The sequence below is a fragment of the Choloepus didactylus genome, chromosome 8 (genome assembly GCF_015220235.1).
Source record: "Choloepus didactylus isolate mChoDid1 chromosome 8, mChoDid1.pri, whole genome shotgun sequence".
Lineage (NCBI taxonomy): Eukaryota > Metazoa > Chordata > Mammalia > Pilosa > Megalonychidae > Choloepus > Choloepus didactylus.
The window spans coordinates 22,439,363-22,461,195 of NC_051314.1; the positions used below are offsets into that span (position 1 = coordinate 22,439,363).

At 39.8% G+C, this 21,833-nt stretch overlaps 1 protein-coding gene across 1 annotated transcript in view; it reads right to left on the reverse strand.

The window, feature by feature from the left end:
• Positions 1 to 1,719: 1,719 nt before the first annotated feature.
• POLR3B (RNA polymerase III subunit B) overlaps positions 1,720 to 21,833 on the reverse strand; it is a 161,656-nt gene continuing 141,542 nt past the window's right edge. Inside the window, exons 24-28 of the mRNA XM_037846769.1 lie at positions 18,759 to 18,862; positions 17,877 to 18,043; positions 14,170 to 14,283; positions 9,264 to 9,437; positions 1,720 to 4,584 (exon numbers count right to left, since the gene is read on the reverse strand). Of these exons, the coding sequence (XP_037702697.1) occupies positions 4,455 to 4,584; positions 9,264 to 9,437; positions 14,170 to 14,283; positions 17,877 to 18,043; positions 18,759 to 18,862 (689 nt within the window). The 3' untranslated portion in view covers positions 1,720 to 4,454. The remainder of the gene's footprint in view (positions 4,585 to 9,263; positions 9,438 to 14,169; positions 14,284 to 17,876; positions 18,044 to 18,758; positions 18,863 to 21,833) is intronic.

The window sequence follows — 21,833 nt, forward strand, 5'->3', positions numbered from 1 at the left end:
GATTGCCGAGAAACGGGCACTGGCCCTGATGTGCTCACTATCGTGTGACTCATTACTGCAAATCAAGGTGTTGGCCCAAAATACTCTGAAGCAGCTGAAACTATCCCATTATGTGGCACCCAATCAAGCACTTAAAAAAAAAAAAATCCTTTACTTGACTCTCACCACATGGAAGCATTTTGAGGGTTGGTTCTGTGGACTTCATGAATCTATTCTGGGACTCCACACCAGCAACAGGCCTCACTTTGAAGTCAGTGGTAAATGGTTGTTCCAGGGAAGTGTGTTTCTCTAATTTCATCACCTTCCTTCCTCCCCATCACAGTTAAACGGGGCACCTTTCAGGAACAGCTTTTGCAAAACTCTATATATAGTTTTTGCACTTGGTCCTAGTTCCCAAACTCCCTTTTCCAAAGGAAACAAGGGGTTTGTCTTTCCTCACTCTTTCCTGCTGAAGCTATCCTGGCAATGCTGTTAATAAGGATTATGATATGATTATTATCAATATGTCAAACATTTGTGAAACCTGTTACACATTAGGCACATTGCTTAGCCCTTTAGATGTATTATCTTACTTAATCTTAAAAATAGCCTTATGTATATTAGGCAGTGGATTCTTAGACTTTACATCAAAAACATAAGCAACTAAAGAAAAAACTTTTGCACATCCAAGGACACAATCAAGAAAGTGAAAAGACCACCTATGGAATAGGAGAAAATACTTGGAAACCATATATCTGATAAGGGCTTAACATCCAGAATTTATAAAAAGAACACCCAGAATTCAACAACAAAAAGACAACCCAATTAAAAAATGGGCAAAGGACTTGAATTGACATCTCTCCAAAGAAGGTTTACAAATGGCCAATGAGCACATAAAAAGGTGTTCAATATCATCAGTCATTAGGGAAATGCAAATCAAAACCACAATGAGATACTACTCACACCCACTAGAACAGCTAATATTAAAAAAACAGAAAACAAGTGTTGGTGAGGATGTGGAGAAACAGGAACCCTTGTACCTTGTTGGTGGGGATGTAAAATGGTACAGCTGTATGTAAAACAGTTTGGCAGTTCCTCAAAAAGTTAAAATTACTATATGACCCAGCGATTCCACGCTCATATATACCTAAGAATTGACAGCAGGGACTTGAACAGGTATTTGCAGACCACTGTTCATGGCAGCATTATTCACAATAGCCAAAAGGTGGAACAACCCAAGTGTCCATCAACAGATGAATGGCTAAACAAAATGTGGTACATACATACAATGGAATATCATTCAGCCATTAAAAGGAATGAAAAAAGGAATGATACGTTACAACATGGATGAACACTGACGACATCATGTTGAATGAAATAAGCCAGAAATAAAAGGCCAGATATTGTATGATTTCACTTATAGGAAATTCATAGAGACAGAAAGTGGATTACAGGTTACCAGGAGTGGGGGTGGGGTATTAGGCTTAATGGATACAGAGTTTCCGTTTGGAGTGATGGGAAAGTTCTGGTAATGGATGGTGGTGAAGGTAGCACAACATTGTGCATATAATTAATGCCAATGAATTGCATGCTTCATATTACCAGCCCCCAGAAGACATCCTTTTTTCTCCCCTCCAGTCATTAGCCACCCATCCTGCAAAGGGAACCGTTATCATGACTTATATTATAGATTAATTTTGCCTATTTTTGAACTTTATATAAATGGAACAATATAGTATCTATCATTTTGTGTTTAACCTTTATTTGTCCAGTATTATAATTATGAGATTATCTATTATCTATGCAGCAGTTCATTTTCATTACTGTTTAGCACTCTGCTGTATGAACATATCACAATTTGTTCTACTGTTAATTAGCATGGGTTATTTACAACTGGGGCTATTACAAATAATGCTGCTATAAACATTTTTGCACACATCTATTGATAATACACACATACACACTTCTGTAGGGCATATATCTAGGAAAGGAATTGCTGGGATATAGTGCATGTTATGTTGAGCTTTAGTAGATACTGCGAAGTTTGGCCCGCTCTGTTATGAACTGGCAAATGTTTCAAGGGGAAAAGTGGTGGAGAAAGCTGGGCTTGCCTCAATGAGCTTCTCTTCTATGTGGGATCTTGGCCTCTCCAGTCCTGGTGTCTTGGCAACTCTGAGCCCACATTTTGTCTCCCCAGATCTTTGATTCTGCCAAAAAGCCCAGGTCAGGCTGGCAGCCTTTCAGTGGCTTTGACGTGGCTTTTTGGTCTCTTGTTCCTGTACCACTTCTGACCTGGCAAAGGGCTTGAGGGAAAAAGTCCTTCGAGGGTGGCCTGTGAAAAGTTACTCTATCATTACTGGAAATGGAAATCTACTTGGCAGTTTTTAAAACAGGGAGCTTACAAATAACTTTTAGAAATAAAACTTTAATAGGACTAACCAATTCTGGCATGTTTTAAGTATATCTCAAATAGCAATTCAAATGTGGTATCTGCTAGTTTTATGACCATGCCACTTTTTTCCCCTAAACACGTTTCAATTTGGAACCCATACTTTCTAGATCTTGTAAACTGAGAGAACACAGAATTTTCTAGAACGTTAGAGATGACTCCTTTCAAAATGCTCAGAATTGCCTGGAATGATTCTCAAAATACAATGTTTATCTATAAGAAATCTGACCAATGGTGCTTGAAGAAGAAAAGGTTGTACTTCTGGTGTAATCTAACTCAGAGAGCCTGGACTCAAAGCCCACGCTGCGCCCTTGTTAGAGGTGTGGTCTTGGGGAGCCACTTAACCACTCAGTGCCTCCGTGTCTTCAACTGTTACCAAGGGAACAAAGCTTGGGAAGTCTTTCCAAATCTTCCTAGCTGCATCTCTGCCTCCTCCATTCCAATGCGGGCTCCTTCAGGCAAAGGCTGTGTCCTGCTCTTTTATCCTTAATATGGTGTCTCACAACAGGACTGAAGGATAAATGATGGAGCACTCATGACGGAACCCAGCACACTGTCTTTCCCTTGTAAGTGGACCCTCTGAGTGTTGATGGAAATGGTGTGCCTCTTTGATGGAGCTAAGAGTTGTTGTCACATAACATGAAATAATCCAAATCACCCTAGAAAATTCCTTAAATAGTCCGCCAAGTAGAGTATATATGTTTTCCACTTTCAATCCAGTGGAATAATCTTTATGCATCAATACATTCTGAGAACTACCAAGTCAGACTACAGCAGGAACAAAGGGCATCGCCGGAGATCCAGGCACTGAGACACTCAGCCATTGTAACACCCATCGGATCCTGCCAGTGACCAGAGCTGCAGAGCCTGCTCCCCGGCAGTGTCCCACAAAAAAAATGAAGGGATGGAGGGGTTGGGTTCTCATCAATGACTAATCTGGCTCCCTGGAAGATCCCTCTATGGCAGAGATGCAATCACATTAGCTTGGTTAAGGCTTTGAAAAAGTCCTGTGGTATGTTTAACTTTGTTTCACCCATGTTCTCACACTTCTTTGACACTGGAATTTGATTCTTCTTAGTGTATAACAACAACTAATATACTGTGGAACTAGTATCCAATGTGGCAGACTGGAGAATGTAGTCTTAGACCATCACTCAAAGATTTCTGATTAATTTTAAGAAGAAATTAGAAATGAGTAAGAAAGACTGTCAGATAAAAGAAAATGGATGGTCAACATCCTAGCAGGAATGGAAGGGACAGAAAAATTACAATGTATCCATCGAGTCATATACAGAGACATTCAACAAATATTATTGCATGGTACAACTACAAAATTCAAAATAGTAGCAATTAAGTCCATTAAAACGGGTGATATCCTTGGTAAACCTGCTTAAGATGGGAGAAATATATTTATCATATTTCAAGATTAGAATGGAAAAGTATGGATGCGTAAGGGCCAGATTCAACCGTTTGGAAAATGTATTCTCTCAGACTACCACAAGAGAAAGGCATCGCTTTATCAGCTAATATCTTGGCTTTGTGCATTCTTTCTTTCACATGTTGCTCAGAATCATCCATCTCAACAAAGGTGATGTTAACCAATTCAAACAAGATTCTTCATATCCTTCAAGGTTCACAAAAATCTTGAGTTTCTTTCATCAGTAGATACCATGGAGAATTTAACCCCAAACATTCTTTTTTAGGAGTAAGTCTTTACTAATAAGTGTCGAGATACCAGAACGTAAAAAGAAGTTTATTTATCTTTTAGGTGATTTCCATTTGTGAATCAAATCCAGTATATACATAGGTGACTGCAATACAGTTCATGCTGTTGGCATCTCTCCTGAGCATCTGTCAAGGTTGTTTCAGTCAGTAGTCTAGTGCATAAAATCCTTCTACATCAGGCGTTGAGAGAGAACATGCAAAGAAATTATTCACGGGATGGAAGGAGTCCTCAATCCCTCCTAAGCTTTCCTTTGAGTTAGTCATATTGCTTATTCTCTTTAAATAATCAATGTTTCCAGCTTTATTCATTGTACTTGGATAGTTTTAATCTGGGGATAATGTTCATAGACTGCAGTTCCTGGAAGAGCAGCTTGCAGGCATACGGGATGCGGAGGGAAGACACGTGGCACGAGGATTTGCAGTAATGGCACCTGAAACCCAAGTCAGAATGTGTTAGAGGGGCAGGGACGCAGAGATGAAGGCTTACAAGAAGGAAAGGAAACTTATCTTTACAACATCCTATTGCCAATCTAGCAAATTAGTTTTCCATCCCTAGTGTTTAGTCACACTACTGTATATGTACACAGGTGGTCAGAAAATAAAAAGAAGCATCCAAGCAAGCAAAAGAAAAAACACAACAAAACAATAAAACCCCAGTTTTACAAGTATGGAACTTAAATCAGGTACCAGCACACTTTTAGACTTCTTTCCTTAAAATCCAAGAAATCTGACCTATCTCACACTTACTCAGATTTAGATTTTTTTTCATTGTTGAAATTGTGTTCAACCAATTCAAGCAATCTCTGTGTATGTGATAAGCACTTACTACGCTAGTATACTATTCTAAGGCAAGATGCTCAACAATTATAATTTGGTTCCAGTCAGTGAGATACTTAAGGTCTGATGGGAAAGAAACTTATGTACAGGAAGGTGGTAGCCAAGCAAATGCTACTTAATTTTCCAGTGCTTTTCAAGCTTTTTATGGCTACAACTGAAGAAGAGCCCTTGAGAGAAAGAGCATTCATTCTCTCACATTTCAGACCCAAATAGGACCTCCCTCTACTCCTCAAGAGTCTGGGGTAGGTGGGACAGTAGATATCACAAATCTTGGGACGTAGTAGGTAAAAAACTAGTTCATTCCCATTAATAGTGAGAAAAAGGGCTCAAGAGGAATGGCAGGCTTAGATGATTTGATGCTGACTAGGAACCGGAAGGAGACTCTTTAGTCTCCTGTTAGTCTAGCTATTCTGGAGGGCAGTAAGGCAATAGGGTTAAAAAACATAAATATGCATCTTCTTTGATTAAATAATCACAAAAGTGGCAAAGATATGTGCATAAGAATGTTCACAGCCATACTATTTATAACAGCAAAAAGCTATGCTTAATAGGAAGGGGTTCTGTAATTACAGAATCTGTATACAGAATACCGTGCAGCCATCAAATGTGACAGTGTAGACCCATATTTATTGAAATGTCAAGGTGTCCAGGACACACTGTGGAGTGAAAAAAGCAGTTGGCTAAATAGCATGGTTCCCAGGGAATCCATGGATGGATTGTAGTAAGTATAAGAAGCCTCCAAAATCATGTAAAGTTTTATAAATGTGTGTATATTTGTAATTTTTCTGCCATTATCAGAATCTTCAAAGGGTTCATGATGCACAGAAAAATAAAGAACTACTAGCAGCAAGCAGAGATGTCTTAAAAAAGAGCCACCAAAATGCTAATGGTGCTCATCTCTTGGTATGGGAATTAATGTGACTGTGCTTTTTGTCACATTTTACACATTTAAAATGAGCAGGGATCATGTTCACAGCCAGCAAAATAAAGTTTTTATTATTTTAGAAAAGGAAGCGCTCAGGCTGAGAATTCAAAAGCGTGGTGGTGGGTACAAATGTAGATACAGAACTTGGGGAGAAGAGTGTGGGAAAAGGCATGAACTGTCCTGGCCTGCATCCCTGATACCAAAACCAGGGGCTGCAGGGTGCCTAACGAACACTTGCAGATTATTTGATTCCATCAACAGCAATAATATAAACTTGGTTAGTTACTTTTTCTTAAGAGTTCCTAAAGACCTCTTTAAGGCATTATAGTTTTGAAAGTGCCTGGATTGGTCTCATTTATTCCGGAATCATGTTCGTGCTTTAACTGGGGAAACTGATTAAATGGTGGTAACTCTTGCTTGCTAATTCCTCCTGTCTAGTACATTACCCTGTGATCTTAATCCAAGGTAATCTATTCAAAATTTCCATACGTGCTGATTCCATAATACAGAAAGCCCATTAATATCTCTATTGTCAAATATTTCTCCATCATTTAGTGTCCCAATGCATTATATATATTTATTTTCTTAATTTACCTGTGTCTAAACAATTTCCAAAGGTAGAAACTTGACCCAAACGACAAAAAAACAAACTCTTATTTTAGGGTAAAAGCAGCAAAAAAAAAGGAGGCTGCGGCTGCACATGAGAAATGACTGTCCAGTGAAATATCCTCTATGAGCTAATTATCTTAATAGGGATTTGCTTTTCTCTGCTGTTCTCCTTCTGGACCTCTCTTTTGTGACTTATGCCCTTAGTGTCCTCTGTAGAACAACAGTCTTGCTGTAAACATCCCCATAGCAATGCCTTACTAATGTGCAAATCACTGACAAAAGGCCAGTTTCAAGGTTCTGAACTGCTCTAATTATCCAGCCTCCACTGTGTTGCTCATTAAAGAGAACTTCCTTCAACAAACGCCCATGCTCTCTCCACACAACCCAGCACACATGATCAGGTAATGATGGGAAAAAGGAGGTCATCATTATGCTCCTCTGCCAGAAAGCAGCACACAAGAAGGCTGCTAGACTACCAGAGTGGATTAAGATTTTTTTCTGTTGGCAACAAGGGTATAAGTAGGCCACGCCAAATGAGACATAGGGGATAGTAAGGTCTATTTAATTACTTAAACAGTATAACCTGATTCAATCCTCTTTCAAAGGCTTTCCAATACAATACACACTGAACACATGATATTGAGCTCAATTACTGCTTACAGGTCTTCTTGCTTACATTCATTTCCCTGTGTACCCAGAGGGGGAAAGGGTAAGGTTTTCAAAGGGCAGGAGTGGATCTGGTTTACGGTTTTCTTTTTTTTGTGGGGGGGGGTGGTGGTGGTGGTGGTGGTAGAAGGAATGCAGGGAGGATGAAAAAGAAAAGGAAACTCTTTTTGAAGTTTCATGACTCCTATTTTTAATGACTCTTCTGCACCATCCTTTCAAAGTCATTTATTTAAAAATCCTTGCACGAAATTTGAAGTCTTAAGCACAGTGGAACTAGGTTCCAGGCATCTTCCTACTTTTTTTTTTCCTCCTTCTTCTTCTTTTTTTGTTTTTTTTTTTTTTTGGTCACACAGCCAGGAATATAAAAAGCAAACTCAATGTGCATTCATTTCAAAAGATCAGTAGTCATCTCAGGACTGAAACAAACCATAAAGAGCCCCCATCTCACTGATTTAAGAGCCAGGCTTATTCTCAAATTAATGTCACCCCATTTCTGCAACCTGATGAAGAGAACGAACCACAAATGGCCAGCTCATGTGTTAGTTTTATTTATTTATTTATTTTTTTCATCAGGTCCACATTGGCATCTTTTTTTTTTTAATCATCATTTTATTGAGATATATTCGTGTGTTAGTTTTAGAAACGAAATGATTTTTTCATAGACAGGTCTCATCAACTCTTCTACACCAAAATCAGAATCTAGATTGGCTAAAAGGTTTTGTTATTTAGCTAGCAAGGTATACACTGTGCCCAAGATGCCCCATCTTTCTGACTCTCCATTTGCTTTATTTAAGCAAGAAACTGGCAGCTTATGACAGCAAGAAGTGAACCTCAGTGGGGAAAAGGTGGTCCATGCAATCCTCGAACCCCAGCAATGAATGCTCCTCTGGGCCTAACTATGACCTTCTGGATCAGACCCCAACCTTAAGGAAAAGGGGCTCTTGGAAGGCAGGTAAGGGGAGGTGGGGGTTGTTTCCCGGCCCTGCAGTGTCTGCCACAGGCCTCGCTAGCCCTGCCACTAATAGCAAATTGAGTAGAGACTGGGAAACCACAGGCTCTCTTGTCCACGCAGGTATTTCACGGCTCTGCTGGTAAAGCTTTTTGTGGCTGGGTGGTAGAGTGGAGTCATTACAAGTAGGAAAGGTACTCCAACAAACAAACCCCCAAAATATGTATCATCATCTTCTAAGCTGGCCTTTGTACAGTGAGGTTTACATAGAAATTACAAATTACATAATTTACTTATTGGCAGTCAGAATCATCTTCTAAGCCCAGTTGGAGAAGAAGGGGTAAACAGTACAACATATAACCAGAATGAACTAGAAAATAAGCTCCTTATGAGCAGCCATTCATCTGTCTTGTTCACTACTCTATCTCTGGGGCTGACAGCAGGGTTTGGCACTTAGGAGACTCTCACTAAAATGTATGACGAATGAATGACTGAGGCAGACATGGTCTAGGCCTTCACGGAATGTACAGTCCGAGTATGAAGAAGATTGCCACTGCAGAGAGAATAATGGACAAAGAGGCGTGGCATCAGGTCCTGTTTCTGGCCTTGTCACCACGTTGCCATAAGACCTGAGCAATGAACCTAGCTTCAGGTGAATGTAGTCAGATCACATGGGGGCAGAATCCAGTACTTGGATTTTAACCAACTGTGATCTGGGTCTGAGGGTATAAACAAGGGCATCTAAAAGAATCTTCTCTAAAGTCTTTCTAGTTATAATATGCTGTGATTCTAAGATCTAACAATGAATCTGCTAGGATTTTTATAGGTGAATAGTATTGTAAAAAGCATTTGCAATAATACTAAAAAGAAGATAAAGTCCATGCTCCTTGGAAATTTAAATGCTAGCAGTGTAGAAAGATCATTATGTAGACAAACCAAACATGCAGATAGAATTCCCAATTATAGGAATGCATCAATGTGGAAAGGTAAGTTAGTGATCATGGGCAAAAGTTGGAGAATGGTGGTAGTGGGAGGGGATGGGGGAGTATGATCCAAGGCTGATTCCTAAGCTGTGATTTAAGAGGCAAGGGGTGTAGTATGAGAAATATGTGGTATCCACTTACCAGCCAGAATACCCCAGAAGTCCACATTGCCCACATACATCAACCTCAAAGGCATCACTTGAAATCATCAGTCTCTCTAGCAAAAGCATGCTGGCTCCATAACCGATTAAACAGTCACGTTCCATTTCTCCAAGACGCAAACCACCATCACGAGATCGACCTTCAGTGGGCTGCCTTTGAAAGAAGTTATTAGACAAATCATTACTATTATATTAAATGAAGAGGCTGCACTACATGCTGGCTAAGAGCACAAAGCTTTGGAGGTGGGCTCACCTGGATCCAAATCACTTACTAGACCTTGAGCATGCTGCTCAGTCTCTCTTGACCTCACTGGTAAAACAGACATAATACCACCCATGCCAAAGTGCCTCAAATGTGAAAAGATGTAATACTAGTGGTCACTATCATTATTAAATGAAAGTAGTAATATAAGTATATATAATATGATTATATATATGAATATATAATCATACAAAACACCAGTGCTGGCGTAACTGTTACCATTACTATCATTATTAGGATAGCAGTCTTCAAATCAGGGAACAATATCTTTCAGTGTTTTTAGAGATGTCCCAGTACTCTGTTATTTAAAAGCAGAAAAACTAAGCAGAATAGACTGTGGAAGAAATCTGGGTCTCCTAGTGGTTACTGACCACTAAGCTCTCCAGGGATGAGCTTTATCATAAAGAAATGAAGATGGAAAGAAACAAAATGCATTCTTTTAAATTTGGAATAGATCAGGAATGATCTGGAAGGATGGAATGCCTGAGCCAGATGGGAGATTCCCCAGGGACTGAGGAAGTTCTGGGTGTCCCATTCAGGTCCTTCCTTCATGGATGAAAACACTCCATTCCCCTCTAGAGGGGCATTTTAAAACTGGGAAGCTGTTAGCCCTTGAATGGACTCCCTGTGGCTTATATGCTGGCATGAGAATACTTCCAAAGGTCATATGGGACTCAGAGAAGTAGACAAAGTTAGGGGTGCTGAACCATTCAGGCAACCCCACTTAGTTAGTGATGACACAACTTATTTTTAAAATGAGCAGGTAGAATGGCATAGCCTTTCTGAAGGTCAGTGTGGTTGTTCCACAAAAAGTTAAGTATGTGGGGACCAAAAGGTCCTGCAACCTCATTATGGGGTATGTCATTTGAAGATCTGAGAGCAGAGACGTGAATGGACATTTGCAAACTGGTGTTCATGGAGGCAGTAATCATGATTTGCAAAGGGTGGAGATGACCTTCAGTCAATGGAGGGTACACTGACTGAAGAATGGAATGGTGTACTGTGGTGTACGATACAGTGGAACATTGAGCAACTACAAGGAGTGAAGCTGTGAGACACACAACGAGGTGAATGGATCCTGTACACAGTATTTGAGTGAAGTACACCAGAAATAAAGGCAAACACTTTAATGCCTCACCAATATGGACTGACTACAAGGTGTAAACTCAGAATTGAATCTTAGAACATAGCCTAACGTGGACATAATCATTGTAATAGACCCTAGATTGTAAGCTCTTACAGCAGTTAACTATCCCTGAATTGTAATGCCTATCTCTAAACTTTGAGATGCTGATCCTTTAGTGTATAACCTATTGGTCTCTGGAACAATGCGTATCTCTGAGACACCTGAAACTCAGAGCTAGATAGAGCTCGGCAGATATGAATGTATTAGTGCATACAGCCACTGTTAAAAAAAAAAAAGCTGAAAAAAAGCCCGGACTTCAATTAGTGATATGAATGAAGCAGGTCTGGTTAAGACCAGGGCAAGCCAGGCCAAAGGGTAAAGGTCGAAACTGACTGTTTTAAAACTTCAACTTCCATATGAGACCAAAGGAAGAGAGATCTATTTGGTACAGGATCTAAATTTTCTAAACGGTACAACTCTACAGTCAGTTTGTTCAAACACCACAACTGCATGGAACTTTGAAAAGGAAGTGAGACATGATAGGTTACTATAGGCTGGAGTGAAATAGTGACACATCCCAGAGCAATTTGGGAAGATAATAAAAAATATATTTACACTCTCCTCCTCCCCAGCCCTGAGGATCTGGGGGAAGGTGTGTAAGTGTTGGACTTCCCACCTGGACTGGTGTTGATGTTGTCACAAACATTGGGACTGGCGGTTTGATGTGCTGAGCCCTCGATCGTGGGACATGACCTTATGAAGCTTGTTACTGTAAAGGAGAGGCTAAACTTGCATATAATTGTGCCTAAGAGTCTCCCCCTGAGTACCTCTTTGTTGCTCAGATGTGGCCCTCTCTCTCTGAGCCACCTCGACAGGTGAACTCGCTGCCCTCCCCCCTACGTGGGACCTGACTCCGAGGGGTGTAAAATCTCCCTGGCAATGCAGAATATGACTCCTGGGGATGAATCTGGACCTGGCATCATGGGACTGAGAGTATCTTCTTGACCAAAAGGGGGATGCAAAAGGAGATGAAATAGTTTCAGTGGCTGAGAGATTTCAAATGGAGTCGAGAGGTCACTCTGGTGGACATTCTTATGCACTATATAGATAACACCTCTTAGGTTTTAATGTATTGAAATAGCTAGAAGTAAATACCTGAAACTACCAAACTCCAACCCAGCAGTCTGGACTCCTGAAGACAATTATATAATATAATAATGTAGATTACAAGGGGTGACAGTGTGATTGTGAAGAAGGCCTTGTGGATCACACCCCCTTTATCTAGTGTATGGATGAGTAGAAAAATGGGGATAAAAACTAAAGGACAAATGGGGTGGGATGAGGGGATGATTTGGGTGTTCTTTTTTCACTTTTATTTTTTATTCTTGTTCTGGTTCTTTCTGATATAAGGAAAATGTTCAGAGATAGATTGTGGTGATGAACGCCTAACTATGTTATCATACTGTGGACAGTTGATTGTATACCATGGATGATTGTATGGTGTGTGAATGTATTTCAATAAAACTGAATTTAATTTAAAAAAAAAAAAAAAAAAAAAAAGAAAGTGAGTGCCCTGGCTGGCTAATTTTGGAGTGATACTCCTCACAGGTGCTCTTTGGGCAGGACCTTAACAACTGGGTTTGCTTTAGCCTATAGCATCTTTTAATCTTTGTTTTAGTTGTTGTTGCTAGTCTCCCAAAGAGTTAGGAGGTGACCCACAGTGCATGCCAACATGCTGAAATTTTCATATATTTTTTGTTGTTTTGTTGTTGAAAATTACAATGGGAAATCAATTTGAGTTGCAGGTTATTTGTTGAAAGAAAAAGTAAATATGAAAACCTCACAAAGTTTTCTAAATGGACACATGACACTGGACACATCATAAGCGAGCACAACATGTATGCACTTTTGTCTGCCGGGAGAACCACCTATGAGTAGGGTCTCCCTTCACCTGTGGTCACTGAACAATGTGAATGTAGTCAGATCACATGGGGACAGAATCCAGTACTTGGATTTTAACCAACTGTGATAAGTGTCCACATATAAACCCACTCTAGGCAGTCTTCATATGGAATGCAGAAAGGTAATGAAGTAGATATTTCTTTTACATAACAAAGCAAAAAAAAGGAAATAATTGCTTTGACATTTATGTAAGTCTGAAACAGTTTCTGGATGTTGTAACTGAGATGGAAGTTCAGGGAAGAAACAACTTAACCCAAGTATAGTCTTCTTGCTGAGGTGGTTACTGTCTTGAGAATCTCAACTTCTCTTCTTTCTTCTGCAATTTTAAGAACATGTATGCCTACCATTTCAACTTGAGTTCTCAATTTTAAATGCTAACAGGACTGAGTCATCCATACCTCTCCCATGGTTTAACAACAAAACAACACAACACAACACAACATAGTACTAGCTGCTTCATTTTCCTCCCCCTGTATTGTAACATGCAGTGCTCAGTGAAAGTGGGGAGGGAAACAGATATTTGTTCAGCATCTCATTTGGGTCTGAAAACATTCTATATTCAAACATTTGACATTCATCAGGTCCCTGTGAAATAGGTATTTACAGTTTCTATGTCATATATGAGAAAAACTGAGGCTGAGAGAAGTTGTGATCCATCCAAGGCTCATGTTGGTGCTAAACGGTGGAGATGAGATTCAAATTCATGTCTATCTGGCTCCAAGGCCTGTGTTCCCACCCTAGTCCAGGGTTTCTCAACCTCGGCGCTACTGATGTTTCGAGCCAGATAATTCTTTGTTGTGTGGGGCTGTCTTGTGCATTGTAGGATGTTTAGCAGCATCCCTGGCCTCTACCCACTAGATGCCAGTAGCAACCACACTCTCCCCAAGTTGTGATAACCAAAAATGTTTCCAGACATGGTTAAAGTTGCCCCTAGAAGAGAACCATTGCCCTAGACTATGTTTCCTCCAACTGCAAAATGTAGTACTAAGAACATGTGAAACTTACGAATCTGTAATTCCTTTTCCCAACAAATACACCCATTTATCAACACACAGGCACTATACTTGGAACTGAAGATACACTGGGAATACATGAAACCCAACCTACTGGAGCTTATTCAAATAAGCATCAAGCACAGTTGTTTTATTCTTCAATAAAAGAAGTTTAAAAAATTACAATTGTGGTTTGGACTATCAAATACTGTATGTGTGTCTTTTCTGTATACACATGGGGGTATCTGCAGGTGTATAAATATGCATATGGGTATGTATGTACATACATTCTCATAGATGAATAGGGACATATTTGCACACTGGTACACAGTAAATAGCTTTGTTGGAGACAACTGCCAAGACCTATGGTGGGTTTGCTCTTGTGCCTATGATGTTTTAATTGATTGCTATTTTTTCATGTTAACCATACATATATAATTTTTGTTGAGGCCTAACTAACCAAAATTCTGACATCTCAAGACTTCTGTAAGTCTTACTGCTATACCTGGATAACAAAATTTTTTATGAATTGTCATTTTCTTACCTGGTCAGGACAGCCCGTGGTCCCCGGGCCCGGGCATGCATCTTATCCAGCACCATGTGTTTCAGTTTCTGATAGTATACAGGGCCAAAATAGATGTATGCTTCTAAGGGCTCACTGAAAGAAAGGTCAGAGTTTTGGGTTAAAAAATGAACTTTGGGCTAAAAAGACAGCTTTTTCTAGGACCTATCCCTGGGAAGTTCTTATTCGCTTATAAACAGGTTTGTGACTGACTGGGTGAGAATGCTTTTCAGTCTGTAGCTGAAAAGGCTAGATCTGCAAATAAGTATCAAAACCTTCTTTAAAAGATAAATTGTTTGATTAAAAAAATAAAGATGTATAAAATTATACACAGGATGGTCTTGCTCTCTCCTTCATGGCTGCCACCCTAGCCAGGCCACCATCTTTCTTGCCTGAACTGCTGCAAGCCACCTTCTACCTGGTCTCCCTGCTTCCATTCTTATCTCTCAACAATCTAGTCTTCAGACAACAATCCAGGGTGATTCCTTCAAAAAGGTCAATCAGAGCAGGTCATTCTTCTGCTTGAAACTCTCCAATGGTTTCCCATCACACTCAGAATCTATATTGCCAAAATTCTGTATCATGGCCAAAGATGCAATATAATCCAATTACCTGCCCATCTGTGACTCATTTCCTATTTCCTCTCCCCATTTGCTCATTCTACTCCGGCAACACTGGCCTCACCATTGCTCCTTAAATGTAGCCTCTCTGTGCTTCAGGGCCTTTGCATGGGCTGTTTCCTCTGCTTGAAACATTCTTCTGCCAGGCATTCACATGGCTCTGTCAAACATTTCACCTCTTTAAACAGATGTTCCCTAATCACCTTACCTAAAGGAGTTCTGCCCTCGGCCCAGTACTGCCCCTTCGTGCAACCTACAGGTCTTAACCCTTACCGTGGTTTTAGTTTCTTCAAAGTACTTATCGCTATTTGGTATTATAGTATACATTTATCCTTACTCTGATTATTGTGTCTTCTTCACAAAAAGTAAACTGTGTGAGAATAAGCATTTTGCCTTCTTATAGCTTCAGGACCTAGAAAACCCTGTCTAGTACATAACTGGTGCTCAATAAATTATTAAATAATTGAGTCAATCAGATTTTACAAAACTATAGGAAAAGTTTCATAAGAAAGTGAATACATAAGTGCTTTGACAGAAGAAATCTTTTTTTTTTTTTTTTTCCTTTTCATTTTGGAGCAATAGCAGCCAAGGAATAGATGACTTTAAAACTTTTCTTATAACTGACCCAGACCCACCTTCATTAACAGAAAGGAAGTATCTACCATATGCCATTTAATCATGATTTAATTCATACCACGATCCAGGGAAGGAGACACTGCCATTCCTATTTTTAAGATGAAGAAATGGTAAATGTTAGAGCAGGGATTCAAATCTAGTGCTCTCCCTGTCATGCCAGCCAGTCTCAAAACAAGTAAATTCTGGGCTACAGCATGCTGTGAGAGTAGAAAGAGCAAAGGAAGCAAATGACATGATAGAGAGGCAAATAAAAACGTGTGGCCCCCATTTGCTTGCTGTATCTTATATCGCTCTCAGTGTCATTAACAAAGGCATCTGCAGCTACAAGCCATTCCAGCTGGATTACACACAGCCAGTTTCTTGGAAGGTGCAGAGTGGAGCAGAAGGCACAATGGACAGGGTGTCAGGAGACCCTGTTCTTGTCCCACCTGTGTCCCACAGTAATGGCATGATCTGTCTCAGTTTCCCCAGCTCTACAGCAATGTGGCCAGAACAAGGCTATTTCCATCTCTAATGATGAATAATAAGTCTATTCCTCAATGGTACAGTTGTCATGGTAGGATCTACGGAACTCTGTTACCCAATGCCGTTCCATAATTGACAGAATAAAGTCATATGCAATTTTTCTTCCTGTCTATGCTCAAGAATGTAACAAAGGATGAAAGCTGATGGCCGAATGTGTTTTCAGGCACTCTGTGGAACCTTCAACTAACAGGCTAAACAGTGCTTTTCAATTTTCCACTGAGACTTGGAATGGGGGTGTAAGGGCAGGCAGTGCGGAGTGGGACATAGGCTGAAGCTGTCTACAGCAAGCAGGATAATCCAGAATTTTCACTAAAATTATGTTTTAGGAAGCTGTACCAAACTGATTCTGCAGTTTTGCTCACTTCCTGATCAGTATCTGGATGGAGAAGCAAGGACCAAGACGACAAGTTTAGCACTGACAAGTGCATTTTTGAAACAGACCTTTAGCTGTTTTAGTGTATCACTGTAATGTTATTTTATTTTAACATTTCAAGTCAGATAAATAAAGAAACCTATACTATTATAGTCTGGACGGATCATTCTAAAAAGCACTTGATAAATTTAACAGCTATATTTTGACCATTTTAATCACATTTGAATAGCCTGTTTGTAGCACTAAAATCAAACTCTGTGTTCTTATTCATGCTTCTGCTCAGAGTTTCACTCACATCTAGGTGGTTAAAACCTCTTAAGAACAGTATAAACACTATGACCCAGAGTTCTATCTGGCAGAAAATATATATGTATGCCTTAATTTAGACTGACTTGATCCTTCAAAACCATGTATAAATTGAATTTGAAAATCTTATCATACATGATAGTATCAGGGAAATCTGTTCCTCCTGAGTTACCAGGAAGACCCAGTATCCTGCCTGTGTGTGGTGTTATAGCCTCCTCCTCACTCTGGGCCCTGCCCACTACCTCCCTCACTGAACTCCAGCTGGATTGGCCTCTTCCAATTCCCTCAACTATAACCAAATTCCTTTCCACATAAGGTGTTTAAATACACACTTCCTCTGCATGAAACACTCTTCAAATGGCATCTCCTTATCCTTCATCTTTCAGCTTAAATATCTACCTCCTCAAAGGGGTCTTCTAACCTATTCTTTGTCTTCATTTTGGTGAGGCCTACTTGTATTTAGATTTATTTATCTTCATTCCTTCATTTAACAAATATTTCTGGACCGCCTGCTTTGTGCTAGGCTTTGTGCTAGGCACTGAAACTAGAATGGTGACCCAAACAGACAAGCCCTCCTCTCACAGAGATTACATTCTAGTTGGGGGACAGACAATAGTATAGATAATATATTCAATAGTGATGAGTGTTGGAGAAAAATAAAGCAGAGAAGAGGAATAGGCAGTTTGGGGTGTAGTTTTAAATTAGGTAGTCAGGGTAAACTCCACTGAGAAGTTACATTTTGTCTGTTATTTTTTTAATGCCTAGAAACAAATGTAAATGGTAAGCTCCACTGGGCAGGGACCATGTCTATTTTGCTTACTGTTATACACTTTGGGAGGGCCCAGCACATATTAGGTGGTAACAAATCTTTGGTGAACAAATGTGCAAATGTTAGTCCTCAGACATCTATCAAACCACCAATCATCTGACATTCATCACATAAATGCAGAGAAAAGCTCAACGATAACGGAAATCTGTTTGTATTACATACAACTGATGTGTTTCTTAAACACTGGGTATAAATCATATTTTGATAAATTAAATCTTTTCCCACTTTTCAAATTATAGCCTTACCAGCACAAATAGTACTTCCCAATTTACCAGTTTTCTAAATTTAGATTTTTTGGTATCAGATTTCTTAAAGGGGTAAAGTTGTATATATTAAGGGTTCTTGCTTCCAACCCCAATAAAACCATTCTTTCTTTAAAATGTCTAAATCATACACTTACCCTGTGATGCCAGATGTGACATAGTCTTTCCCTAAGTAGTTATAGCCATGGCGAACAAGGTCTTCACACACATCCTTCACTTTACTCCCTCCAAATGCAGTGCCATAGTGGAATCTGCCATCTAACACGCCAGCCTTGCCAGCTAGCAGTTCAATCAACTTTCCCACCTGTGGGATGTGAACAAATTAAGTGAGCACCTCCTTGCAGTCTAGAAATTTTAAACACAGACCTAGTTTATTCAATTCTGTGTTTGGTGTAAGAGAACTTGTACTCCTGTGATTTGGGTGCCCAATATACCAGATCACGAACTAGCTGGTAAGGGGCAAAAGGTGCCAAGGTGAAGCTCTGTTTATTTCTGGCCTATTTTCCTCAAATTACATGAGACCATAATTATTATTACCAGTGATAAATTAACAGCAGCAAATATTTATTGATCGCCCACTTTCGAAAGGCCATTCAAAAAACTTTACCCATGCTAATTTTAGTCTTTTCAAAACCCCTAGGAGATAGATAATATTATTTTCTTCTTTACACATGAGGAAACTAAAGGTTAAGTAACTTTCTCTAGACCATACAGCTGGTCAGTGGTGAGCCAGGATTATAAAACAGCCACTTAAGGGGACTCTGTTTAGGTTAAATATAAGGGATAAGTGCAATACTCAGAACAATCAATGCGCTGAGGAAAGTACAGGCGTGCTGCTCTTCACCACCTCTGTAGGAGAGTGGTCCACAATTACCAGGGGCTAGGAACCTGCTTAACAAGGGATCAAAGGGCCCTTTCCAAAACTCAGTTTCAGAGTCCCATTGCCTCCACTGTGACTACACCAACTGTTGCTTTCTTCCTTAAAAGCAGCACCTCTGGAAAACATAAGGGAAACTGACCGTCATGCGCGATGGGAAGCCGTGTGGGTTCATTATGATGTCCGGACAGATGCCAGAATCACAAAATGGCATGTCTTCTTGAGGGACGATCAATCCACAAACACCTGGGAGAGAGAACAGTTCATGCAATGTAGAGCAAATCAGCAGAAAGGAAGGATACAGCACTTAATTGGGATCTCCCCACTGCTATCTCTATTTCCATGGCTCTAAAATGTTCCCCATGGTCTCTATCAAGAGTAACCAAAGCAATTTCTAGCAATTCTGCTAGCCAAACAGTGTAAGAGCAGCTCTCCCTGCAGAAAGGCTGTGGATCGGCCCGCTGGCATGATGCACAATGGTGCTGTCAGGCTGCCTGCCCAGCCTCTCATGCCACCGAGACCAAACAGCAGTGACTTCACTGGGCCCTGGGCCTGTCGGCATCTCTGAAGCTTCAACTCAACAGCAATTTCACCCCTTACTAGCTAGTTTGAGATCTGCTATGTTGTGCACCAAAATCACAGGAATACAAGTTGTCTTACACCAAACACAGAACTGAATAAACAAGGGGTGTGTTTAAATGTGGTTTTAAAAAACTGACAAAAACTACTGGTGTGCAGCTGATGTGATAACAGGTCTACCTACTAGCTGCAAAGCACTGGCTGGTTGGGTGATTTTTGCCAGGGCTTCCTTGGCTGAGCCTAACCTGCCCTAAGGAATTTTAATTCCCAGAATTTACAACACAGTAGAAAAGCTATCTTTGATTGATTTTTTTTTAATATTCATTTTATTGAGATATATTCACATACCATGCAGTCATACAAAACAAATCGTACATTCGATTGTTCACAGTACCATTACATAGTTGTACATTCATCACCTAAATCAATCCCTGACACCTTCATTACCACACACACAAAAATAACAAGAATAATAATTAAAGTGAAAAAGAGCCATTAAAGTAAAAAAGAACACTGGGTGCTTTTGTTTGTTTGTTTTTTCCTTCCCCCATTTTTCTACTTATCCATCCATAAACTAGACAAAGGGGAATGTGGTCCTATGGCTTTCCCAATCCCACTGCCACCCCTTATAAGCTACATTTTTATACAATTGTCTTCAAGATTCATAGGTTCTGGGTTGTAGTTTGATAGTTTCAGGTATCTACCACCAGTTACCCTCAATTCATTAGAACCTAAAAAGGGTTGTCTATATTGTGCATAAGAGTGCCCACCAGAGTGCCCTCTTGGCTCCTTTTGGAATCTCTCTGCCACTGAAGCTTATTTCATTTCCTTTCATTTCCCCCTTTCGGTCAAGATTTGACTGAATTTTAAAGCTGGACAGGAAAATCAAATACCAAATCATTCTTGGAGAAAAAGACAAGAATTAGAAATGGATTTTTAAGAGTGAAAATAAAACAAAACAAACCTACCAAATTACATGCACTCTCCTGATATGCTCTTAGATTAACTGTACTTTGTTACTTCCTTAATAGCCTTCTAACCTGTAGTGGATGATGTTACTAAACAGTTTTTGATTCTTCTGATTTTTTCTTCTTGGGGATGCAGTTAGAATTGGAAAACCAGTTGTACAATAGCACTGGACTAAGAAAAAAGACCCTTTAATATTTGTAGCAAGATAAAATGCCTTTTCCCTGTGTGTAACCATCTACACCTACTGAAAATAAATTGCTCTCAAAAATTTTTTCGTTCCACAGTTTGACTTCTACATAACTGCTCAAACTATTTAAAATAAAATTATGATTTGAAATAATCACCAAGAGCTAAAGTCTAAAGAAAAAGAACACCATTTGCTTATTTAATATCATTTATTACTATTCTGAGTTTTAGTGGCTGCCGGTAATTTACGGTCATTAGGTCTGAAGAGTTGAATTCTAGAGCATGCAGTTTACTTTAACTGGTTTTTGGTTGAAACTGTATTATTTATTTTAAAAAACATAACACTTTCCTGTATGAAGCTCAGAAACAATTGTTCTGTTCACATTATTTCAAATTCAGCTACAATGTTTTAGAATTTAAATCAAGCAGTGTGTGTGACGTTTCTTTCTTCCCTCCAAAAATCCATCTTGTCCACACTGAAATTATCTGACAAAAAACTGGGGCTACTGGGAAATCTACTCTGAAAGAGATCAAATTGCAAATCTGGGTGCACCGACAACAACATTGTTTAGGAGTGAACCAAATGTTAAAAACAGCAATTCCTAAAGAGTCTGGTCTGGGGACATGCTTGGGTAGGAATGCAATTTTGGCTGGTGAGGAGATAGAGGGTGCAGCTATATCCTCTAGAAACAAAACCAAAGAAAAAACCCAGCACCCCTTAAGCAGCAGTTCACAGGGGGATGCCGGCGTCTGCTCAGGAGGAAGCTGCCTGCCCACCCTCCAACAACAGAAGGTGGGAGAGAGGGGCAGAGGTCTGCAAGCTGACTGAGGAAGCATGACATACTTATTGGGGGGGGAGGAGGGGGAGGGAATGGATGATTTACATTTTGCATTTTCAGTTTTACTTGACACTTTTAAGGCAAATTCAACTTTCTGATGTCATTAAAATGAGAAGATGCTCCTTCCCCTGAAATCAGAATCTCTAACAATTTTGCTTGAGATCAGACTAATTAGGTAGGGCAGAGCTTCCTTTTTGGGAAGTTATCTTCTTATCAGCGCTTTTCTGATATTTCATTTAAAATACATGTAAGTTCTGTTACTTTCAGATTTTTTCATTCCATTATAGGAACTGCTTTGGCCATATCTGAACCAAGGGCACCTGTAAGCCAAAAATTTAATCTTAGCAAACTTAAAATCACTTTAAGGCTCTGAAAACCCTTTTATATGCCAAGATGGTTCCCATAGCAGACAGCCCTGTGTTGTTTGTTTTGTGTGAAAGTGAATGATAAAAGATCCATGAAATCGACACAGAAAGCCAGAACAGCAGAAAGAACTGAGGGCTCTCCATCATCGCGGCTTCTACCCTCTGCTGACTTGTGGAACAATGGCAGCTACACATCCAACTGCAGATCTAACACAGCTGTGCATTTCATTAGATGAAGAGCACTAGTGACACAAGTAAATAATTAACTTATTCTGGTCC